Source organism: Silurus meridionalis, chromosome 11 (assembly GCF_014805685.1).
Source record: "Silurus meridionalis isolate SWU-2019-XX chromosome 11, ASM1480568v1, whole genome shotgun sequence".
NCBI classification, from domain to species: domain Eukaryota; kingdom Metazoa; phylum Chordata; class Actinopteri; order Siluriformes; family Siluridae; genus Silurus; species Silurus meridionalis.
The window spans coordinates 13,644,474-13,671,073 of record NC_060894.1 but is presented as its reverse complement, the minus strand read 5'-3'; the positions used below and the strand labels follow the sequence as shown (position 1 = coordinate 13,671,073).

General features: G+C 37.3%; 1 protein-coding gene across 4 annotated transcripts in view; it reads left to right on the top strand.

Annotated features, from left to right (window-relative positions):
* Positions 1-26,600, top strand: part of stard13a (StAR-related lipid transfer (START) domain containing 13a) — a 71,071-nt gene that overhangs the window by 16,563 nt on the left and 27,908 nt on the right. The window contains exon 1 of one of the 4 annotated variants that reach the window (XM_046860729.1): positions 15,739-16,133. The exons of 2 other annotated variants lie outside the window; for them this stretch is intronic. In XM_046860729.1, coding sequence (XP_046716685.1) covers positions 16,010-16,133 — 124 coding nt within the window. In that variant the 5' untranslated portion in view covers positions 15,739-16,009. Of the gene's footprint in view, positions 1-15,738; positions 16,134-22,032; positions 22,499-26,600 lie in introns of those variants that run through there. One more of the 4 variants, XM_046860728.1, reaches the window with a different exon arrangement.

Genomic DNA, 26,600 nt, shown 5'->3' with positions numbered 1-26,600 from the left:
TTATTAACACGCTATTAATGCAGTGCGCATTTCTGTTTGACCATTTTAATTTATAATATAAATAGATAAATAAATATTAAAGAGGTAAAAAAAAAAAATTAAGAGCAACATATGTTTATTCATGATGTCCTTTCTTTACTCAGATATAATTAATAAATAAACACCGAAAAATTATTTTTAATCAGTAAACATTTGTTTTACTCATGCGGCAAATCTCAAATCAGCACCAAAATCCGCATCAAATACAAATATTCTTTTAATATGTAATCTGTATGCAATTTACAAGAGCTTTGGTTTCTCCGGTATCACTTCATCAACCGCAAAGTTTCTGTTTGGTGTCCTGATAATTTAATTAATTTAAAACACCATAATTACTTTAAAAATGTTTTCAAGAATATGTTGTTTTCATGCTCTATGTTGAGTTTGGTTTCACAAATAATAAACATACATTTGTGTAAAGCATCAATATTTGTCCATGCCCATGTTGATTAGAGTATTAAAAAATTGGAAAGTATTAATTAAAGGTACATTTAAAACAGATAAAAATGTGTGATTAAGTTGTGATTAACATGACAATTGTGCGATTAATAGTGATAAAACTTTAATCGATTGACAGCCCTGTCAATATGACGTGATATCCAGTTACCAGCATTATGGTCTACAAACACAAAACTGACTTAAACACAAATTTTTTAAACACTATTTTATTAAAGTCAGACCAGCACAAACTGAATATATCACAAACATTTCTGAAATAAATATCAAAACAAGCTAAATAATATATTCACAATCAAAAACTAAAGTGGCTTCTGCTGTTGTGTTGAGCTCTTAAACATGTTCCTTTCACAGCTGAAGTATGACAACTATCAACAATGTAGAACAGAACACCGGGTTAGCTTCTAGCTTCTAGCTCCTCAGGCATGGAAGTCCTGGAGGAGCTTTGGCAGATTGGAGTTACTGTTTATCGCAGTAGATACGAGCTTCAAACCAGAAAGACACAGCTTGCATTTGCCTTAAAAGCTTTTGTCTTTATACTTAACTAAAGTGAAACAATGAGCATATTTCCACTTTGAGAAACTCGTCTTGCTCTCGTCTCGACTCACCATTACTGCCGCACAGACCTGAATAAACGGAGACACACCCACAGTGCGTCTTCTTCGTGTTTACAGTGGTTCAATCCTACAATGCGACGCTGCTGTAAACAGGTTAGACTGTAGTTTACACTTCAGCCGAAATTCATTCATTTAAAAAAGTAACGGGTAACGCACCATACGGTAACGGTAACGGAGTTACTTTATTTTTAAAAGTAACGCGGTACAGTACTGCCCAACACTGTTCATTTGCATGACTATAATGAATTGTTAATGTTTGGCACTGCAATAAGCTATGTTAGGTATTATAAACAATTAATTAAACACCATATATTATTCTATTCCCAGGCCACTTAAATGTGTATCTAATTTATTGTATGTAGTATAAGTAAATATGAGTGTGCATGTTCTGTAGGTCCTTCTGCCCTATGTTTGTTTACTTGGCAGAGAGAGGCAGTCCAATAGGAGATGTGCTTTGTGCCACACTTACACTCACATCCTCCCTCTGTTCCGTCTAGTAAAGTTAACCCAGACTGCTGGCTTTGCATGTGTGATAGGCTCAGAGATGCTCATGCTGCTTTTCCTGCTGCATGTGAGGGGAGGGTGGAAAAAGAATGCTGCAAACTGTGTTTGTGAATGTGTGGTGAGTATGGGTCATGGGAACCCCTTCAACTGTCAGGATGAGAGGTGTGGAATTTAATATAGTCTCTGATATACATGCAATGTTGGCAAGTGTTAAATACACAGCGCAACATTTGTAATGATTCATAAAATTAAAACGTGAAACAGTTTATGAAAAGTCCCAAGATGGCCTCGAGATATAACTATTTAAAAGATCCTCTCTCATTAATAAGAATTAAGCAATTTTATACGTTTTGTGCATCCTGACATTACTACTAATAAACAAAAACTAATAATGTCATTTATCAAGTTTTAAACAATAAGTTAAGACAGTAGGTGAATGTTAAATACAAAAGACTTCCAAATTTTCCTGTGGTGCTTTATTGTTATGCTTGAAGTTAAATTGGATAATGAGCTAAAATTATGTAATTGTTTTGGGGTAAAACACATTGCTTTACTGTCTTTAATAGAAGTATGATGCTTTGGTGAGCTTTTAGACAGGATGGTAATATATACAATACTATCTCATTCAAGTTTTCATCACTGAACAGTTGATAACCTCATCAATGATGGAACTATAATGAATGAACATTTGGTGTCACCCAGATGAAGATAGGTTCCTTTTAAACCTGGTTCCTCTCAAGGTTTCTTCTTCATACCATATCAAAGTACTTTTCTTCCAATGTCAACACTGGCTTGCTATAGAGCTTATTGATTACTGGCTTCTAGGGTTGATTTTTGTCCTTGTTCCCTGCACACAATTTCTACAGATTCCCAACTTTTGATGTTATTATAAATGTAGATATAAGATAATCAAAGTCTTCACAATTTTATGTTGAAAAACATTATCTTGGTGCTTTTTTTTGCCACTGTCAACACTGGTCTGCTCATTAGAGATAAACGTATAGAAACTAATTTATGACTGATATTTATAGTCACATTCTGTTTAATTCTGTAAAGCTGCTGACTGAGTGTAAAATTTAATTGAATTGAAAACTGAATGTATTACTTTTCAGACTGCTCCATATTGTATAGCGTTGTGATATTAATTCTGACAGGTACGGTTTGTAACGTGTAATGAAAAATGTTATGCTAAATCTTTAAAAAATGTTATTATACTAATATATTATAAAATATATACAGGTGCCTAAACGTATTGATAGACAATATTCCTTACCATAAATATTATTAGGCATTAGACAGAAGGTTAAAATCTGATTAATTGTAGAGCAACTGGACTCCAAACAAATACATAATTCCCCAAAAGTCCCCACTCAAATCCATCTTTGGGATTTACCTCATTCCTCTCATCATGGGAATTAAAAGGGCATACCACTGCATCATTTCATAGATGCTTAAAGGCTTAAGATCCACACTGACTACAGCATTTCAATTCCAGTTTAACTTTGGCCAAATCCTTTCATTTTGATGGCCCATAATACATGACCTAAAGAGACACAGGAAGATGCATCATACATGTTTGTTTGCATTTTGTGTGTATGTGTGTGTGTAGGGGGGTGCGAGCGAGTGAGTGCTCTTGTCTGTGTCATTCCTATTTCTCACAGGATGTGGGAAAAAAAGGAAGAATTTTTCCATAAGAGCGTCCACTCACTCTTTTTCCATGGCCTGAGGACATAATATGTTACCAGACAAAGTCTGTGTTTGTGATTGTGGATAAGTGTGGGTTTGATGTGGGAGATCACTGCTTTTTTTATTTTGTGTGTTTAAATACAGTACCTTCTTATATAATACAGAATACTAACACTATTATACATTTAGGAGTTATATGATTTAGGAATTATGTAATATCCACCAGATAATGTAAGACAATGCAGTGTGAACTGTGCCTGTGCACTATTGCGTTCACTGATGATTGAGAAAGCTTTTATGCTCTTGATTGTAAGAGTGGGCATGAGAATTATATTACACAGCTATCAATTTTTATTAGCATTTATTTGTCACTCCAGCTGGACCCTAGCAGGGTACAGCAATGTATCTCTGAACATTGGTAAATTTTTGTTCGTTCTTGTTTGTACCTCTAAAAGAACATTTATGCACCCCTGGTGATGGAAATGTACCTTTGTGTCCTGAAATGGTTTCAAATTACAAGCTGATAGCAGTTAATGCTATGGAATAACATCAGAATGTTAGAGACAAAGCATTTGCACTCTTATCGGTACATTCCTGTATCTTGATTTTTCTCTGTGTATAATGATAGTATGAAAAGGTTTTGTACTGTGTATCCCTTAATTTTCAAGACAGGGTAGGGTGTGACTCTAAAAAACATAGCTAAAATTACTGTGCGTTTATCATCCTGTACATTTTTTTAATGCTGCTTAATTTAAATTTGTATTAAAGAGGCAGTCAGCTGAACTGTAAGTGAGAATTAATTACAAGATATGTTGTATGTTGAAGTTTTCCAGAATCCACTGAGAGGTTAAATAAGCTAGTGAAGTAAAGTGGAGTGAAGTAAAGAAAGGTAGCAGGTCACCACCCAGAGAGAGGTTAGGGGAGTACATAGAGCACTAATATAAGAGAGCATTGAATGAGGGCATAGATAAGTTGGGGGCAGGGCTCTCTCACAACATGAAACAATTTCATTAAAGCTTACCATCTCTGTTGCTATCTGCCTGGTGTTTAATGTTTGCTTCTAAAAGTAACCTCTACTAAAAAAAATAGGCAAAGAACTACTAAAACCCCAGAAACCTGTATTTTCATTTATGGTCACAATGTTTAAGGCCCATGTCCCAGTCTTGTTGACAACAGTCAATAAAGGTTTTAAAAATTACTTAATATTAATGATAACACAATACTTAAGGTTCTCATTAATCTAAATAATACATAATGACAAAGTGAATACATATACAGTATTCTTGTGATTGTAAGCTCTAATTAAAATAGAAAAGGTTTTGATAACCACCAGGACTTTTAAAAGACGCAGCCATTTATCCAAACTCAGTAGGTTTAGTTCAGTAATCTCCCTTGGAGTTAACCAAGACCACACAAAGCTTTATAAGTTCTCCACAGAATACTTTTCAGAAGGACAGCAATCGCCCAGTAGAGTTGGTGCTTTACATCAACTGGTTTTATTACCTACAGCAGCACTTTGCTTACAAAGATGACAAAGTACATTTTATGAGGAAGAAGCAATCTGGAGAAATGTGCGGTAAAAAGAGATGCAACCTGAAGGAGATTGGAGACTTTAAGGTGTTGGTGGGGGTCTGTGTAGCTAGACAGCATCGGATGGTGGTCTGTAGGATGGTTTTGGAGGCGAAGAAGAAGAGGAGGAGAGTGAGGACTGAAAGAAGAATAAGATGGTGGAAACTGTAGGAGGAAGAATGTAGTGTGAGGTTCAGGGATGAGGTCAGACAGGGGCTCGGTGGTAGTGAAGAGGTACTGGATGATTGGGTAAATACTGCAGAAGTGATAAGGGAGGCAGCTAGAAAAGTACTTTGTGTGACATCTGGAAATAGAAAGGAAGACAAAGAGACGTGGTGGTGGAATGAGAAAGTGCAGGAGAGCATAATGGAAAAGAGGTCGGCAAAACAGAAGTGGGATCGACAGAGTGATGAGAAAAGTAGAGTAGTACAAGGAGATGCAGCAGCAGGTAAAAAGGGATGTGGCTAAAGCCAAGGAAAAGGCATATGAGAAGCTGTATGAGAGGTTGGACACCAAGGAAGGAGAAAAGGATTTGTACCGATTGCCAGTAGAAGCATGGAGATGTTTAGGAGAGATGGCAGTGGAGTTTTTAACCAGATTGTTTAACAAGATTCTGGAAGGTGGAAGGATGCCTGAGGAATGGAGAAGGAGTGTGCTGGTCCGGATCTTCAAGCATAAGGGATATGTGCAGACCTGCAGTAACTACAGGGGAATAAAGTTGATCAGTCACACCATGAAGTTATGGGAAAGAGTAGTGGAAACCAGGCTGAGAAAAGAGGTGACCATCTGTGAGCAACAGTATGGTTTCATGCCGAGGAAGAGCACCACAGATGACCTACTTGCTTTTAGAATGTTGATGGAGAAGTATAGAGAAGGACAGAAGGAATTGCATTGTGTATTTGTGGATTTAGAGAAAGCGTATGACAGAGTGCCAAGAGAGGAGTTGTGGTATTGTATGAGGAAGTCAGGTGTGTCAGAGAAGTATGTGAGGGTGGTGCAGGACATGTATGAGGACAGTGTAACAGCAGTGAAGTGTGCAGTAGGAACGACAGACTGGTTCAAGGTGAAGGTTGGACTGCATCAAGGATCGTCTCTGAGCCCTTTCCTGTTTGCAGTGGTAATGGACAGGTTGACAGACGAGGTCAGACAGGAGTCTCCCTGGACTATGATGTTTGCGGATGATATTGTGATTTGTGGTGAGAGTAGTGAGCAGGTTGAGAAGAGCCTGGAGAGGTGGAGGTATGGGCTGGAGAGAAGGGGAATGACAGTCAGAAGGATTAAGACAGAGTACATGTGCGTGAATGAGAGGGGGGGCAGTGGAGTGGTGCGGTTGCAGGGAGAAGAGGTGGAGAAGGTGGAGGAGTTCAGGTACCTGGGGTCAACAGTGCAAAGAAATGGAGAGTGTATTAGGGAAGTAAAGAAAAGTGTGCAGGCAGGGTGAAGTGGGTGGAAAAGAGTGACAGGAGTGATTTGTGATAGAAGGGTATCTGCAAGAATGAAAGAGAAAGTTTATAGGACTGTGGTGAGACCTGCGATGTTGTATGGATCAGAGACAGTGGCATTGAGTAAAAGACAGGAGGTGGAGCTGGAGGTAGCAGAGCTGAAGTTGTTAAGGTTTTCGTTGGGAGTGGAGGATGGACAAGATTAGAAATGAGTTTATTAGAGGGACAGCCCATGTAGGACGTTTTGGTGACAAGGTGAGGAAGGCAAGATTGAGATGGTTTGGACATGTGCAGAGGAGGGACATGAGTTATATTGGTAGAAGAATGCTGAGGATGGAGCCACCAGGAAGGAGAAAAAGAGAAAGGCCAAGGAGGAGGTTCATGGATGTGGTGAGAGAAGATATTCAGGTAGTTGGTGTGAAAGAGGCAGATGTAGAGGACAGGGTGGTATGGAGACGGATGATCGGCTGTGGCGACCCTAATGGGAGCAGCCAAAAGAAGAAGAAGAAGAAATGTTGAGACAGAGTCATGTTTACCACTGTAATCCAGTTTCCGGATCATGTTTACATTTGTTCCACAATTTATAAACGCAGTTTTTGCAGATTGGTGAACCTCTGCCCATCTTTACTTCTGAGAGACTTTTAAATTAGAAATGATCTCACAGACTGCCACTAAATTGGGTGGGTGTTGTTGGACTGTGGGTGATGCTTACTATATACTGTGGATATTTTTATAATCTGTAAAAGTAAGGTGAAGTAAGGTTTATTACATAGCATACTTTCTTATGTTTTGAGGTCTCCTTATCACATCTACTGGCGTACTGAGAGAAATTTTACATTTAACAACATCCTTTGTGTGTGTGTGTGTGTGTGTGTGTGTGTGTGTGTGTGTGTGTGTGTGTGTGGTAAGTAGGTCTGATATCTATTTTATGTTGGAAAAGTGACTGCATGTGCATGTAACCTGATTAGAAACATGTGATTGGATGTAAGTTTTCAGCCTCTGTCATTGGGAGCAAACGTGACAGAATGCAGAGCAGCATTCCACAACTTGGAAACTTCAGACATGCTCCATGGGAATGATCCACAGAAATGTGGCTGCTAAAAGTCAGAGGACACGTTCACCACGCAGCAGGAAAGTACACACTTTCAACTAGTCAACCAGTATGAACTATGCTCCCAGGGAAATTTTGAAAGAAGCTGTCAGGTGAAAGCATGATTGCTCTTTGATGAATAAATTAGTATCCTTGTAAAATGTGCTACCACAGCACATTCTCCATGAAAAACATGCAAAATAAAAACAAAACAAAACAAAATATGGCCAACAGATTGAAGCTAATGTTTCAGTGTGTGAAATTATTGCATATAAAGTATCTTCATGTATATTATTTAGTAGTTATTAAATCAGAAAGCCTTTGGTACATTTCAAATGTATTATTGGGTGTCATTTAGGGTCCTAGTCAACAGACAGGGTACATTTACAACTATATGTAAGACATTTGGTAGACACCCTTATCCAGGGGCAATTACAAAGTGCTTTAAAGTTTCAATCAACAATTATATTCTAACATTGGTTAATTTGGACACAGATACCACTCACCTCAGTTGGGAGAGAAAATAGTTAGAAAGCAATTTTTTTTATCCATTGAGTGCTAATTTAAGAAACTTTGTAAAAGGTCTTTAGATTTCTTTTGTTTGGTCTTTTTTAGGTCTTTTGTTTGAAGATTGTTAGTGACTCAGCTGTTAGGAAACCAGGTAAAGGTTCTTTCCACCATTTCTGTAACAAAACAGAGAAGAGTCTGGAAGCATGTCTTTCTTCTTAAATAGTGTTCGCTATAGAGGTTTATGTTGCATTCACAAAATATAATTCATTGCTCTAACAAGATGCTAGTGATTCTAATTTCCTGTTTACTCCTTTAAGTAGGTACTTGGTTTATATCACTCTAATTTTGCTACATGTGTATATTCTATATACTATATTTACTGTAAATGACTGCCACCTTGGGAAAATTATTAAATGTTTCTGATTAGGTTTATTTATCCATGAATGGCATCTAAGCAAAATAAAATGTGTGTGTGCGGGCATGTGTGTCATGGTACATGTCTGCTTGAGCATAATTACTCTCACGCTGTGTGGCATTCAGCTCTGATGAAAACCCAAAAACCACACAATAAAAACTGCTGTGTTTCCAGGCAGTAAAGAGAAAATCGCTCACCAGTTAAAAACACACCACAATTTTAATCTTTTGCAATTTAAAAAAACTTTTAATACATCTAAGTTGTAGCACCTAATATTTGTGATGTGAACTCAGTGCTTATAAACCATACTGATTTTGAAAATCATTTATATTAAGGATTTATAGCAAGAAATGGTTGATAATATTGCTGTGTTGATGGAAGTGGGGAGCAATTTAAATGAGAGTGCTAATTCTTGCATTCTCTCTCTCTCTCTCTCTCTCTCTCTCTCTCTCTCTCTCTCTCTCTCTCTCTCTCTCTCTCTTTTCTCTTACTTTGATAGTTTGGCATCACTAAGAATTTTCCAGCAGACTGTGCCACCTGGTTTTGCCCACTTGGGTGGCAATGAGTTTTCTGTTTGGGCAAAGCAAACAGGAGTTTGCTGATTGAGCTTCAGTTCATCTTTCTTATGAGCTGCTAAAATAAAAATAAAAGAAGTTGATGTTATTTTAAATATAAGGGAATAATGTATTCCACAGAATTCAGTTTTAGTTTAACTCTTTAAACCTCTGGGCCTTCAAATTGTCAGTGACTCCAACCTTACTGTACATACCACACACTCATTACTAAAACTTACTATAGCATTTGCACTATAATAAGCCAAGGGTTAATGCAGTTTGGCCAGTCAACATAATAACATCCTAATGCTCTCTTACAATATATAAATATACAGTAGGGAAATAGCTTTAATTAAAAGAAAGGCTTTTACACTTGATTCATGCAATAAGATACTATAGAATTTTACAAAGATATATAGTATACTCTCTATCAGCCTTTTTTGGGAAGATATTGTTCATCTGTTTTTGATACAGCAGGTTTACATCTTTGTTTTCCATGCGTGCGATATACACAGTGGAGCAAATGTAATTTACTTGGGATAAAAGGTTTCTGTGAAATTTCCAGTCGAGCTACATCTCAATACAACCCCACGAAATACTTAAATTTAGGCAACAAAAAATTGAGCACTTTCAACCCAAAGCTCCTCTCTCTAGAATGAAGCCGTGTTATTCCTGTGCCAATAAGCCTTTGTCGTCATTTGTTGCAACACACTGCCCCACAATTAAGATACAGTAAAGCAGGCACAGCTGTATCAGCATTATATGAAATACATAAGCCAAACCTTTTGGTACCTTCTAATGCCATTTATAATCCATCACTACTGGTAAGATAATGACTGTTTATTCACTATAGCATAGTGATAACAGGAACTAAGTGGTCTCACAGACATTCCACAACATTAAACATATTTTTTTTTCTTAATTGATTTGGTAATAAATAAACCATTTGCACTGTTAAAAGAAAATCACCAAGTTGGGGGCTTGTTGCAACGCACTGAGCTCATGTGTGAAATCTACACAGCATCACACAAACACTAAAACACAACCCCTCCTTCCATTTCTCACACTCTTTCTTCCACCACACCCACCCCATATGCAGAGTGCTTAGTGTGTACCGTTTGTGCTTAGTGCTGAGTTTGTGGTTAGCTTGTATAACTTTGCCTGTTTGTGGCATAAGCATCATTAGCTCCACAAAAATGTGTGTACAGCTGAAGACCAACCTCAATGTAAACAGTAAATGGGCCTCTGTAAAAAAAAAAAGCCAGTATGGTCTGAGTGTAGGTCTGTGTATGAGTGTGGGTGTTGATTACACATTACAACAGATAGAAAAACATGATGACTTTTCCCTCAAGGAAGTTTATCTATACTCTTTTCATTGCTTATCAATCTAGTGTGTGTCTTTGTGTAAATGTGTGTTAAGAAACATGACTTGTGCTGTTTCATTATTTTACTGAGTCAGAATTTGGGGTGGTGTGGGTTTATAATCTCCAAGTATACATCAGTCTACCAGCCAGAGGGAAGTGAGGTGCTCTGGGTGGCCAACATAAACAGAGGCCTCAGTTTGTGAGGACAAGCATTCTCCTGTTTGCTGTTTTCCTCTGCATCCATTAGACTTTCTTTCAGCTCCAGCATACTTCTGACTCTGCTCTGCTATCCAGAGTTTCCTTCTCACTCCCAGAGGTCCTTGCCTCTGTGATAACAATCTCTGGTTCAGAAACCAATTAAAATAGCCAGAGGGGTGGAAACAGTTATAGTGTGTTTTTGTTATTTTAGTTAGATCTAAGGATGAGCTCTAAGCTGGAAGCAGGACCTCCAGAAGCTTTCAGTTTTGTCCTATTTTTGGGAGAGATATTGGGGTGAACAAGTTTATAAAGTAATATCTGTTTCACACTAAATACATGACTGAATGGATGCTATATTATTAACATACTGTAATGTCAGCAATGTGCCTCTTGATCGCTCTAATCAGCTATCAGAGGGAATACAATACATGTTTTAAGGAAGGGTCCATGTCCATGTAACTCCTGTGGCCTTGCATTCTTTACTGGTCACTTAACTACTCCATCCTTTAATCATTAACTCACTGTTAACAAAGATACGCTCTCTGTAAGTAAGTGATGTGTTGCAGGAAATCACATCTCAAATCACAATAAAATGATTTCAGATTGTTCTCATATGCCTTCTCCAATAGTAGCTTCTCCTAAAGCCTATAGATTTAGAATTTACAATTTACATGCCAGACAAGTCTTTCAAAACATCATAGCAAATAGAGAATTTATTAAACAAAGGCAATCTGTCCTAGTAAATTCTGCAAATTGTAGTCAAGTCACACAAGGCATAATTTAATTATAGAGCCTTATAAAAAAACAATGACTGTTAACCAAGCTGTATGTAGTAGTAAATGCAATATGTATTTATGTTCATTCTTTGTTTTTCTTAAATTTCTGTAACTGGTGCATGACTCTATTCTGCTTCTATCCCATAACACAACCATAGTATACACAGAAGCATGTTTTCCAGCAGAATGACACTGCTGCTGCAATTGGCAGGGCCCCAGCAAGACATCTCATGGGCTCTTGTTCTGACTGTCTGCAATTGGAGAAGGACAAATTCTAGGATGTATGCACAGTGACACATTAAAGACTCTACTGTCAATGGCATGCTTAAATAGCCTAATGTCTTCCATTTGCATATTTATGACAATAATGAAAGGCATTTTGTGGTTGTGCATGAAATGTCACCACTATAATGAGAAGCTGCTATTTAGTAGAGGAGCAGAGCAATTTTCTTTTTTATGTTTGAGAAATGGCTGAAAATATTTACACAGATTATTGCCCTTCTGCAACACTGGTTTTGGCAAAGACACCTGATCCTAGGTCATGCATTTGTAGTGTCTCTGAGTGCACTATTACACTCTTCAGAGCCATGACTGCCTCTAAGTGCAATATTGCAATATTTAGATCAATGACTATTGTTTCATGAATGTTTCTGTGAGTGTACCAATAATGGCTTGTAAGTTCAAAATAACATCAAAAAAAGCACAATGGTAAACTTGCCAACACAACCATTAACTTAAAATGGAACGAGTAGGCTCTTAGTGAAACTCTCCTGCTCACTGGTAAATGAATACAGTGTAGAAAGAAAAGGATTTGTTCTTGTTCAATCTATTATCTATTTACTATTTATCCTTTATACAATAAAGGCACTCATGCAATTATGACCAAATAAAAAAAAAAAGCATGTGTTTCTTCTGAACAACCTTTTAGGCTGGTTTTAGCATTGAAATATGGTCCTATAAATACTTTTGATAGAAAGGAAGCCTTAGCATGTTTATATTCACTTACACTCACATATCCTTTTACTATAAAATCTGTATCCATTTCAGTGATTTCCTTTTTTGGTTAAGCAGGAGTACATTGTGCATTTTTTCCTTTATGGTTTTTGTACATTGTGCATCTTTGCTCTATGGCTTATGGTTTTCGAATATCTTGTCCTTTGATCTTGTAAGCAGTAAATATAATCTTTAACATGGACTAAGACCCTTTCAGCGCCAGACTGGCTCCAACTTCTTTATTCCCTGGAGTAATGTTACCCTTTAGCTTTATGTTGAGGGTTCACTTGTGTAAATAATCTTTCTCCCTCAGCATGACACTTGCAGAAGCCCAGGTTCATTGTACTGGGAGTAAAGGCATGCAGGGTTTTCCTAGTTACATTCATGTATCTGATTATACAGCATAGTGTTCCACTTGTAAAAGCAATGTGATGCTGGCTGTAAGGGTGCTATATTAGGTTTCTCCCCCTTTTCTCTCATCACTTCCTGCAATGCATGTCATCACCATAACCTTCTGACATAAATCTCTAACCCCAAGACAGAATGCAAGAGATCACAGGTTGAGTATAAAGTATTAGCAAAAGTTTAAGAAATATACTTTAGTTAAGCCAATTTACAATCTACAAAAACCAATTTTAAATATCTAAGCATTGTATTAAAAAAAAACATCATATAATATTTTATTATATTATAAGCAAATGTCCTTTCTACAGTCTTATACAGTCATTCAAGATTATGGAACCAGGAGCTACTGACCAAAACATAAAATAGCTCCAACACCAGCTTCTCCATGACAGACACTCAAAGAGGTCCAATGCCCAAACTCCACATAAGGTGGAATCCAAATGGTGCTGGTATAGCTCTAGATGGTTTGGGGTGTTTGCGGGCTCGGCATCTACTTCTTTAAAGGTCCATAATCTTCATGAGGTTGGACATGATTGGAGCTGGCACAATCTCAGGATGCCTCAGGATGGTTAAAGAGAGAGAAGCAGTGGAGAGTCCCTTGAGAAGATATACAGTACTAAAATGGTTGCTGAAATGTGAGGGGTCTATATATTTACTATTATGATGTACTTTGTAATGTACTGTTAATAAAATAAGAATACAATGATTTACAAATCTCCCAATACAAAAGTCCCATAATTTATTCACAAGAGAATGTAGAAAACATATTAAATAGTTAAACATAAATGTATAATTTTTAGGCAAAAAAAAAATGTAGAAAAGAAAAACATATAAAAAATAATTCTGAAATTGATGGCTGCAACATGTTTAGAAAAAGATAGGATAGGGCCATGTTTATCATTGTGTAGCATCCATTTTTCTTTTAACAACAGTCTGTATATGTCTGGGAACTAAGGAGACAGTTGCTTGAGTTTTGTGATGTCACATTCATGACTGATACAGAATTCTACTGTAGCTGCACAGCAGTACTGGGTCTTCTTTGTGATATTTTTCATTTCATGATGCAACAAATAGTTTTAAGCTGAGTTTGGTTCAGCACTATTCTTCTAATAAAAGCCATGCTGTTGTAATAGATAAAGAATGCGGTTTAGAATTGTCTTTTAAAATATGCGAGGCCTTAACTAAAAAAGACATTTGTCTGGATGGATGTATATGTTCCTCCAAAATCTGTTTATACCTTTCAGCATTGATAGTGTCTTTCCAAATGTGCAGGCACTAATACACTCCATACCATCAGAGATGCAGGAATTTACAGATAACAAGCTGAATGTTCCCTCTCTTCTTTGGTCCAGAGGACACGTACAGAAGTTTCAAAAAGAGAAAATTCCAATGCATCTGATCAAAGAAGACGTTGGCATTTCTGGATAATGTTCACATATAGCTTCTTCTGTACATGATAAAAATGTATCCTGCTTTGTGTGACATGGTGTACTGTGTTCACAGACAATGATTTCTGGAGGTATTTCTAAACCAATGCATTGATTTCCATTACAGCATCATGCCTGTTTTAAAGAGCATGCCCCAAAGATCATAGGCATCCAATATTGATTTTCCTGCTTGTTCCTAGTGCACAGAGATGTCTCCAGATTTCTAGAATTTTTTGATGATATTATGCACTAGAGATGATGAGATATTCAAAGTAATTTCATTATGAGAAACATTATTCTGAAATTGCTCCACAATATTTAGACAGAGATTTTCACTGATTGGTGAACCATTAGTCTTGACCTGTCAGTTTCATAAAGATGTGACATTTATCTTATATTTATTCTGGACAGCTAAAAAGCTTTTGTTGTGAAAAGCTGGAATTAAATATGCTCTCAGCAGTAGACTGGCTTTGAAGAGGCTGGAAACAGATGAGAAACACACAGTGAGACTGAGTGGTGGGACATTTGACTGACCAAGTAGACTTTTGTCATTTTGAATATTTGCTTGCCAACCTTTCCTGATGATCCAAATATTATACTGCATGTTTGTCAGATTATCAGAGATTTGTTGATAAATTTGAAAGGTTGTATATTAAGATGTGAAATGATGAAGTTTGGAATAGAGCATTTAAAAATCTTGCTTTTTTCCCCCTTTAAAAGTTGTAAAAGGTTGAACTCTTCTAAGAATCTTTAGACAGGACAGTAGCAAATGTACTGTATAATAGCTTTTTGCTAATAGCCAATGTTAGCGATTCTTTGTTGGTGCTGGAGGTCAGTTATTTTGTGCTTTAATTGTACTAGGTTTTGCTGGTGTGGTCTGGGTAACAGACAGCTTCCAGTGTATGAAGAGGGATTCAACATTTGGTAAACAGAAAGATAAAATGGTAGCATTGTCTGTACACAAGCCACTGGTGGTAAAAATACTTGTGTGTGTGCTTTTTGTGGTCACTGCATGATGTCTATGGAATGTCGTGGTTAGGGAAAAAAGCGGAAGTCATCAGTATTGTACCAAAGATTGAAAGAGAGGAGAATATCAAATACAAGATAAAGAGAATTAACTTATATTTGAGTCCTTAACATTGGAGCTGCATATAAATGGCCCTGTGGGACACTAGAAATACTTTGCTGATATTCTACACTTGATCTCACTCTTACATTTTGAATTCAGTATGTTAAAGAATAAAAACATGGTCTCGTCACGTTATAGATTTAATATTTACACAGAGAGAAGTTGAGATTTTAAACTTGTGTATTCAAAATATTATTAGCACTTGTATTTTAGATTATCTACAAATTAGGACAAACGTTATATTATATGTAATGAGGAAAACTATTTTGCTTATGCGCATGGGGGGAGGGGGGTTTGTTGGGGAATGGGAATGGGCTTTTTTTGTGGGAAACAGGAATATTTGACTTGTTTATTAACTTGTGGACTTTTGGTTTGTCTGCTTTAAGCACTGCAACTGTTATTTAAAAAAATAAAAACTCAGAAAAATCTAGTTTTCTGGAGCTGGGGTTAAGATAGGGTTTAGGTGCATTAGTGTGTGTGTGTGTGTGTGTGTGTGTGTGTGTGAGAGAGAGAGAGAGAGAGAGAGAGAGAGAGAGAGAGAGAGAGTTAGGGGTGAGGCCACCACACTACTCAGCAGTCTGTTCACTGCTGAAATCTTCACATCTGTCTCGGTCTCCGTTATTCTCCCCCGATTCCTTCGCTACAAGAAATATGACGCACGCTGATTTCACCGTGACGCTCGCGCGCCAGGGATTAAACGTGCCCGGCGTCCTCTTGCGCTAGGTGACGCAGCGGCTCGGGTCGGATGGAGTGACGAGTATTGCGGCAAAATAAATAAATAAATATTTTATCTGTGGATAAGAGCCGGGAACGTTATAATGCGTCACAATTCGCAATGACGACGAGGCGAAAGTCGGCGAAGCTGCAGCTGCGGCGTTCGATCAGCGAACAGCTGCGCGACTCCACATCTAAGGCTTGGGATTTACTCTGGAAGAACGTCCGAGAAAGACGACTTGCAGGTCAGTACAATAGCAGCAGCAGCAGCAGCAGCACCTCATACTCCCAGCCTTTCCTACGGTCTTACAGTGAACTTAGTGATGCCGAGACCGAGCACGAGCACGACAGCTCCGCAGAATGATGTCAGCACCGCGCTCGAGCGCTCTCGCTGCTATTTTTGGGGAAGGTCAAGTTGAAGTTGATGCTTCCGACATGCATGCGTGTATAGCACGTCAGATATAATGCATAAGAGTATACATTGAAGCATAGAACACTTTCCCTTTTATGTATCCTCTGATTTTGTTAAACATAATATTACCAAAAGGCTTTAAAATAAATTGAGAGCAGTTTGTTATAGTTCTTGTGAATGTACAGTTCTTTTTTGGACCATACCTGTTTGAGATACTTGTTCTTGTTCTTTTCTACTTGTACTTGTTCCTTAAATCGTTCTCCTACAACCCATAAAGAGGTCACGTTTATGGATTAAACAGTTCCTCTAGTTCTTTGTCACCTCTGAGTATCTTGAATTCTGTTGAAGCTTTACCTCCCTCAACCCACAGCTCTGTCCTTCCTGTGAGGCTGAATCCAAATCTGCACTATAGCATGCTAAGCATGCTCGCCAGCTGTGGTTTGCCTAGCAGCCAAGGCTTTGGTCTTGGTCAACAAGCAAAAGAGTTTATCACACACCGTGGACTACATCCAAGCAGCTGTGCATGCCAGGGGTTGTGTATTGTTGTGACACAGCTTTCTAGTACAGTATATTGATCTAGAATTTTAAACAGAGCTTTCCCTTTTCAGACTAGATTCCTAAATAGACAGCTGTAACACTTTACCATCCGAACAACCCTAAAGAACTCTTGTATCAAGTGTAATTTGTAATATTGGGTGCTCAGTATTTTATTTATTAAGCTAACTGTTTGTCTGTTTCAGTGATAATCAGATTTGTTAATTTCCTAAGCAAAATGTTCATGACATTCAAAAAGAGAATATATTAAAATATTAATATATAAATATTAAAACTTATCAAGTTATTTTACTTAAGGACACTGTTCCAGGATTTGTAAAAAAAAAATGACTGTTACTCAATTAATTAATGAAACCTTGGGATCTGGGAAGAATGTTTGGTGGGATGTTTGAAAAAATAGTGTTAGTTATAAGTACAAAAAATGCATGGTTTTTAGTGTGAAAACTTGAAAGGTGTTTTATATGCACACTTCCATGATCACAATAGACAATAATATGAACATGTTTGGAAAAAAATAGATATAGGACCTTTAATATATTCCATATGATATGTCAAGGGCTTTCAATTAAAGCTGGCCTAAATTTGTGGCTAAAATTTGGAAGCTGGAATAAGCAAGTGGTCTGGAAGCTAAGAATAGATATTGCTTCCTGGGCAACTTTTTGGATAAATATCTCATTTAGTGGTGCTTTTAAGATACAAACAACCTCTACCTGCTGAATTGCGAATAGCAAATAATGTTTGTGTTCCCTATCCTTGCCAAGTCCAGAGCTATTTTTGGGGAGTTGGTGGGATTGGGTAGATCTTAGAACTCTCTTACCTCAATTGGAAATACTAAAAGTCTCTAGGATACCAACATAGTTAATTAATTAATAACTATAAACATAGTTTTATTTAGAGCTCATGATTTTAATCATGCATTGCGTCCCAGATTCTTTGATCTAGAGCTAAGGTCTGTAGGGAGTTTTGTATGTCCTCCCAGAATCTGTATAGATTTCCGGGTTCTCTGGTTTCCTACAACATTTGTGCTATGCTGAATTTAAGTGTGAATGAAAGTGTGCCTAGTGTCATAGTGCACCCAGTATTCTTGTTAACGCCTCTGGATATATAGACCCTGACAAGAATAAAGCAGTTCCTCTAGAACAGGGGTGCACACACTTTTTCAGCATGCGAGCTACTTATAAAATGAACAACTTAAAATGATCTACCTACCGTTTTCGGACTATAAGTCGCTACTTTTTTCGCACGTTTTGAACGGCTTAAACAAAGAAGCGGCTAATTTATGGATTTTTTCTGGGTTTTTCCCAGTTTCACAAACTTCAAGCCAAAAAACTGAACCCCATAACATTAGACCAATGAAATTTCCAAACGGAAACGAAAACATGCACCTCACCTGTGTGATAAACTCCCCAGAGAAATACAGTGGCACCTTGACCTACGAGTTTAATTTGTTCCGTGGACGAGCTCATATCTCAATTTGCTCGCACATCAAATCAGTTTTCCATATTGAAAATACTTAAAATGGCATTAATCCGTTCCAACCCTCAAAATGACACCCGTTTTTGTTTCATGTTATTAAATTGGAAAATAAATTTCTAAATAACAAATCTTGTATAAAAACATAATAGAAAGAGTATGTAAAGATATAATAAGGTTTTATTCAGTGTATTTTCCTTGGAGATGAGACGACTAACGCCGGTGTGTGTGTGTGTGTGTGTGTGGAGGGGTAAAGGCGATAAGCGGAGGGAAAACTCGTTTTTTTACTATCGCTCCTGTACACTACGTATCCCTAAACTTTAAATTTTTTACTTTTTCTTCTTTGCTTATCTTAATTTTTGTCTCAATCTTCGCTTTCTGGCTTCGCTTCGCCATCTAGCAGCGGCGTCTCAAGCTCGTACCTCAATTTTTTGCTCGCGTAACAAAGCAAAAAAATCGACAGAGTGACTGCTCGTACCTCGGAAAACTTGTACATTAATGTACTCGTAGGTCAAGGTACCACTGTAGTTGTAAAAGGAAGGAGGAAGACAGTGAACAATATCTTACTTGGTCGGCTACTGTTTAGATACAAGCCGTTGTAGCGCGTTGAGTCAGGGTTAAGGGATAGCTCACTAAAACTCCAGTTGCAAATGAAATCATATAAGCACAGACATGTTTCCAAAACTCGTGCTTTTTTATTTTTTCTTTGCAACAGCATTACGGGTTAGTCAAAGAAACTTAGAAATGAGCATCAGAAAATAAAAAGGACATAATCCTCGTCTTGAACAAACGCAGTAATACCAGAAGTATGCAGTGCCGGTCTTTTCCCAAAATACCGCTATGCTCCTAATAGAAGCGCAACATATTTCACCCGTTACACCATGTGTACGTGTCTTACGTTAAAGCCTGTGTAAAGTACATTAGTGTAGACACTACAGGCTTATAGACAGGTGTGGCTTATTTATGTTAAAAATAAAAATATTTGTCAAATTCAGTGGGGTGCGGCTTATATAAGGGTGCACTTTATAGTCTGGAAATTACGGTACTATAAAAATGCATAAATAAATATCTTTTTTTTTTTATAGATAATATATCATTTTTTTCCACATTTTTTTCTTTGGTCTTCATAGCAAATTTTGTAGAAAAATCTGAAACTGTGTATTTAAGTGATCTTTTTAATTGGATTAGATTCAGTTTGCCAGTAATCTACCACAGGTGGAATTTGGGAAATCCAGCTCTGGGCTCAGTCAGTATGAATATGGAATGTCTTCTGATGCAGTATAACTGGTGGTTTAGCAGAATCCCACCTGCACTGAGTAATGCATTATTAACTAAAAATCATGCAAGGTTGTTTGATTGGAATTTGGAAAGTCATACTATAGTTGAAAATAATAAAGAGATGATGAGAAAAGGCCAGGCTGCCTTAAAAAAGAAAAATTCTCAATGTAAAGTGATTGCCACTAGGGGTCAGTGACCTCAAACATTAATCTGATTTCCATCTCACAGGCACCTAGAAAATCAGTGAAATATATGCAGCGTTTTTTTAATAGTTAAATAATAATAGTTCTTTTTCTTCTTCTTTTGGCTTCTCCCATTAGGGGTTGCCACAGGGAATCATCCGTCTCCATACTTCTCTGTCCTCTACATCTGCCTCTTTCAAACCAACTACCTGCATGTCTTCCCTCACCACATCCATAAACCTCTTTCTTGGCCTTCCTTTTTTCTCCTTCCTGGCAGCTTAATCCTCAGCATTCTTCTACCAATATACTCTATGTCCCTTTTCTGCACATGTCCAAACCATCTCAATCGGGCCTCTTTCACTTTGTCTCCAAAACATCCTACATGCGCTGTCCCTCTAATAAACTTGTTTCTAATACTGTCCATCCTCGTCACTCCCAACGAAAATCTCAGTTCTGCTACCTCCATCTCCATCTCCTGTCTTTTACTCAATGCCACTGTCTCTAAACCATACAACATTGCAGGTCTCACCACAGTCCTATAAACTTTCCCTTTCACTCTCGCAGATACCCTTTTATCACAAATCACTCCTGCCACTCTTCTCCACCCACTCCACCCTGCCTGCACTCTTTTTTTCACTTCACTAACACACTCTCCATTACTTTGCGCACTGTTGACCCCAGGTACTTCAACTGATCCATTTTTACCACCTCTTCTTCCTGCAACCGCACCACTCCACTGCCATTCACACACGTACTCTGTCTTACTTCAACTGAATTCATCTCCCCTCTCTTCAGCGCGTACCTCCACCTCTCCAGGCTCATCTCAACCTGCTCCCTACTCTCACCACAAATAACAAAATTATCCTCAAATATCATAGTCCACAGAGACTCATGTCTGAGCTCGTCCATCAACCTGTCCATCACCACTGCAAACAGGAAAAAGCTCAAAGACAATCCTTGATGCAGTCCAACCTCCTCCAACCAGTCTGTCATTCCTACTGCACACTTTACTGCTGTCACACTGTCCTTATACATGTCCTGCGCCACCCTCACATACTTCTCTGCCACACCTGACTTCCTCATACAATACCACAACTCCTCTCTCTGCACAAACACACAATGCAACTCCTTCTGACCTTCTCTATACTTCTCTATCAACATTTTCAAGGCAGAATTAATAATAGCTAATAGTTCCTATTTTAATTGTAATTAATAGGTTTTGAAGGCCATTTCTGTCTCAGTCTAGTGTACAATACCTTTGTCAGTGGTCGAATAGGTTAGTATATGATATATTGTGGCTTTCCTTCATGTTTCTTTACTTAATCAAGATGAGCTTAATCAGATCTTGAATCTGTATTCTGTGTGTGAACTCGCTTTTTAGCCAAGGAGAATGTAGGGCAGCCCAGATAGCATCATCAAAGTGGTCATAACTTGTACATGCAGAAAATGGTGTGTGTGTGTGTGTGTGTGTGTGTGTGTATACAAGGGTAGGGTTATACGTTAATGCAATGAAAGAACACACAACGAGGCAAAGAATAATGAGGGGTATAGAGTGGCAGTTTTACTGTACAACGATTATTGTACGTGGCACTCTGTGTGTGTGTGTGTGTGTGTGTGTGTGTGTGTGTGTGTGTGTGTGTGTGTGTGTGTGGGCGCATGGTGCAGCATCAGCTCCTTGTCACTCACAAACTCACCAAGCAGCAAAAATTTGAAAAATGCCCTAGTTTAGCTAAAATGCATTCACCTTACTTTAAATAAAGTGCCTGTGTGTGTGTGTGTGTGTGTGTGTGTGTGTGTGTGTGTGTGTGTGTGTGTGAGAGTGTGTGTTTGATTTTACAACATTCCTTGCATGATCCCTGCTGTAAATCAGGTGAAATAAATCATAGTAATCAATTCAACCTCACTTCAAGTACCACAAGGGAACTATTTCCCATTTTACTTTTCTTATTGCTGAGAAAAAGAAGATTTTTTTTTTGTTTCTGGCAATGCTTTATGCATATTTAACACTATTTTTTTTAATTGTCTATATAATGCAAATATTGTATAAATTGAAAAAGTAATATAAATGATTTTGGTTGTTTCTAGTCAGCATTATTAGTTAGTCATGTGGTGCAGTAATTATATCAATAATGAAAGAATACATATGCTTCATATTCATATACACATAAACCACATCTAACTTTCATTTTGGCCTTGCATACTTTGGAATATTTTGGCTGAGGCTCTTATTTCCGAATCCTTTCCTTATTGGCACCTTTCTCAGTCACATGACTGTGAGGTGGTTAGATCAGAGAGGAGTGTTTTCTTAGATTAACCCTAACTTTATGTGTATGTGTATGTATTTGTAATGTAATATGAAAAGGTTTTAGTGCTGCTCCCAGATGGAGGGGAAATGAGGTTCTCAGCATTGTGGAATGTGGACCAGCTGTGTCTCACTGTGAAATCTGAAGGAGTGTGCAGGAGATAAGACACGCAGAAAGAAAAACACCTCCTGTAGGTATCATTTTTCTTCATCATCACATTTTTCTGGAGAGACAGAGAAATACAGAGACGAGTGTAATGACAATGAATTTACCGGATGAGCATTTCGGGAGCATGACGCCTGAGACTCAGGACATTTACCTAAGGCTGGACAGTCACCACAGAAGATCCGGACTGCGTTTGGCTAGAGTTGTCGCCCGTAAGCAGCTGGTTCAGAAGATAGAGGGAGGTAAGGGAGGTACACAGTGCACTTGACTGGCCCACTTTAGCTGTCTCAGTCCTGTTCTGCTGAAAAAGCTTGAACTAGGGCTTTTAAGGTGTACATGAAGAATTTAATGCCAGAATCAGATGCATTACTAGTCATTGTAAAATTTTATTTATTTTTAGATCACATACATTTTAGGTTTATGTTCAGTTTATTTCTTTAAAACATTTTAAAGCGTTATTAATGAATGTATTACCTTTGTGGACTAGTAATTTTTATTCAAAGGCTTCAATAGCATTTGACCAATTTGTTCAAAATTTAATCCTATATGCTTTTCAGAACAATATTATGTAGGAAATATAAAACTCAGTATTGAAACCAACAAAGTGTTAGATTTTCTTCATACACAGAGCTGTACAATGACAGCTGACTTTCTTTTGTGTTGGACAGAGAGACTAAAAAGCTCTGCTTTAAAAAGTTTTTTAAGATATAGCACATGATTATAGTAGACAGTGTTAATTTTTTTAATCGGTTTAAACCACCAATATTACTCAGAACTTTGGCATCTGAGGAAATGCTGGAATTGTACACTGCTGATTTGATACTGGGTGGATGCTATCTCCACTGAGCTGTGTAGTTCTTCAGGATTATGGAAAATCAGAGAGCGTGTCTGTCCTTGCTCCAGCATGCTCACACAACGCACACAGCGATTTCTTATCAAGCCATAGTCTAAATTAGACACAATCAGTGGTACGACTAACTCTCATGTTCCGATGTAATATATTTCAGTAAAGGTTTCTTCAGTAAAAATTTGCATGACATTGAGTATGCTGAAACATTTATGTTGGTATTAGCTACAGATAAACTAACCATCAAATTGCACTGAAGCTCTTAACGCAGAGATAAACACTACAGTAATGCACAATGCATTAAGCATTACACTCTTTATTTTCTATTCTAACACATAGTGTAAGTATAACCCTTTGGGATTTGATTGTGGTGCTTGTTTGTTAAAGTACAGTGTAAATTATGTGGGAAAGGAGTTGATGAAACAAGATGGAAAAAAAACATTTCTCTACAAAAGTATCCTGTAGCATCATGATGGATTTATATTTACAGTGGATGAATTAAATCAATTTGTGTGTGTGTGTGTGGTGGTTGTTGTAGTTAAAAAATTACTATGATGCTCACTGTTACTCATTTGGTGTTATAGATTTTGGTCCCAACATGGGAACCTTGTTTATGTTATGTGTGTGTGTGTGTGTGTGTGTGTGTGTGTGTGTGTGTGTGTGTGTGTGTGTGTGAAAGATCATACCCATAAGTATGAATTAGTCACTCTAGCAGCATGCTATGGCATGCTGTAAAAGTATGCTTTTTTATACTGAATGTACTGTGGGACTAAGCAGCTTAGTAATCACGTAATGGTTTTGATTTGTTTCTTTGATTTATGTCTATCTAATGAAAGTCTGAATTGCCACAAGAAGACAAGGCCTGTGTTTGCTCATAGAATAAAGCCTCAGTTCTGTGTCCTGACTGTAGATGAGGGTTCCCTCAGAGCATTTCTTCAACCCTGTTACTTCCACCTTTTACTCCACAGATCTGTGATAGAATTTTGCAGAACTCAACACCAAGGGTTAGTCTAGCATTCTTTTACTAGCCAGCAGTTACATCCTGCAGGCCAACTAGTAGAAATATCCTAACCACATGCTGTTGTTTTAATTTTGTTATTACTTGTGAGTAATTTCTGAGTGCTACATGTTTTACGTAATGTTTGCTCTTTGCTGTCCTCTGTTGGAGAAAAATTTGAATTAGTCAGTGTTATTCGATTCATTCCTACAGCTCAGAAACTGCTTTATTCAGGTCAGGGTTAAGATGATTCTGGAGTCTATCCTAGGAATACTGGATACAGCATGCAAGCATACACACACACACACACACACACACACACACACACACACACACACACACACACACACACATATTCACAGACATAAAAAAAAGTGCATTTTCTAAACCATAATGAGTCAAGATAATACATAGTAATAGAAATCAAATTGATCTTTTAAATAATAATAACAAAAATATTATTAAGACTGAAAATTGTGATAAAGATTGTAATCATTGCGGTTCATGGTTAAAATGTACATGTAATTAATGGTGCAGCTCTACCTGAAGTATATTTCGCTTACTGCTTTGACCACATGAGATATACACTATTGGATATATTAGTATATTGGTCAATGATGCAGTGTATAATACTGGTGGCACTCTGACATAGAAGCTATTGCATTGTTAATTTACTCTTTATTATGCCCAACCCTAACCCAGCTCAATTATTTCTGTTTCTAAATTAATTTAAATAATTTTTAAAGATCTACACTAAGGCTGTGTATTGCTAGAATCTGGTAATACGATACATATCACTTAACAGTGGTTGCGATACGATATGTTGCGATACATTGTGATAATGTAAGCAAGGCAATATATTTGGATATTTCATTATTTAAGGAATAGGATGTAATTTTAGGAAAGCTGTTATTAAGAACACACCACCACTTTAAAAAAAAATAATAATAATAGTAATTTAACCAGAACATAGTGGGATCTGCATTTGCATTAATTACATCTAAAATGGCACTGCTAACCCAGACCTCTTAAACCTACCCATACCATGGAGCCTGTGCAAGCCATATACATATCACACCTCTATGGCATCAAGTGTTTTGCAATGCATGAACATAATTAGTATCATTGTACCTATTATGGTAAAAAAAAATTAAAATTTAAGACACCTAATATGAAGTGGGATTTATGATGCTGATGATTATTGTATTATATTTGAAGTATTACCATAATTTTAGGCTAGTAGTAGAAGCATGATTTGAGCGCTAAGTGTTTTGCATCTAAAAGCTAAAAGCTAATCTAAAAAGAGAAAAAAGACAAATATTTCTTCTATAACGGTAGAAAATGCAGTCAGGCAAGGCAAGACATGCATGTCCTGCATTCTCTCAAGTGCAGCCCGCTCTAAATTTAGGGTTGTGTATAGAGCACTGTTTTTTAAGCCACAAATATTATAACTTCATCTAGTTATAAGTGCAACTATAAAAAGCACATGTTGTTCCTGAGATTATAATGCCATTTTAACATATTCCTGCCTGAAAAACTGGGTGCTTTGAGGATGGATTGGACTGCAGTTAATGTCAACAGTCTCCTACACTGACTCAGGACTACTTTTCGCTTCTGATCATCATCACTGTACCCCGCAACATCGTATATTTGCTACAAATGGACATTTGGTGCAACCCAGATGAGGATGGGTTCCCTCTAGTCTGGTTCCTCTCAAGGCTTCTTCCTTATGCCATCTCAGGGAGTTTTTCCTTGCCACAGTCGCCACCGGCTCGCTCATCAGGGACAAACTTACTTATAAAGAACATATTCACTTTTAATCACCACATTATCTGTGTAAAGCTGCTTTGAGACAATGTTCATTGTTAAAAGTTCTATACAAATAAAAATGAATTGAATTGAATTGAATTGAATTGAAAAACAAACCTCACATAAACAAAACATATTGCCATCAGCACAAGTCAGACAACAGTGCTATTACTTTCAGCAAAAGTCATACCCATTATAATTTTTACACCAGCGCCCCCAGCCAACAGGTGGATATTAATGCTAGCATGAGTGGCATGCCCTTATACCTTTATGGATCTTGTATAAATGTTTTTCACTCCTATATATATATATATATATATATATATATATATATATATATATATATATATATATATAAGTCAAGTCAAGTCAAGTCAAGTTTATTTCTATAACGCTTTTCACAACAGACATTGTCTCAAAGCAGCTTTACAGAAATCAACAGTCAAGGTGAATGGTGTGCATATAACTGTGACATTTTATATTTGTCATTATCATGCAATGTAAATTTTAAGGTCTGTCATGTTTTAGTTATTGCATGATTTTTTTATTCTGCCCCCTTTCGATATTATGGAATTATTTAAGACAATGTCAGTGCAATTTTTATTCTACACTGTTACTTCTACAGTCAAACTGTCTGTCTATCTGTCTGTCACACTCTTTCTGGAGAGGCAGGACAAAAGGCAGACAGGTT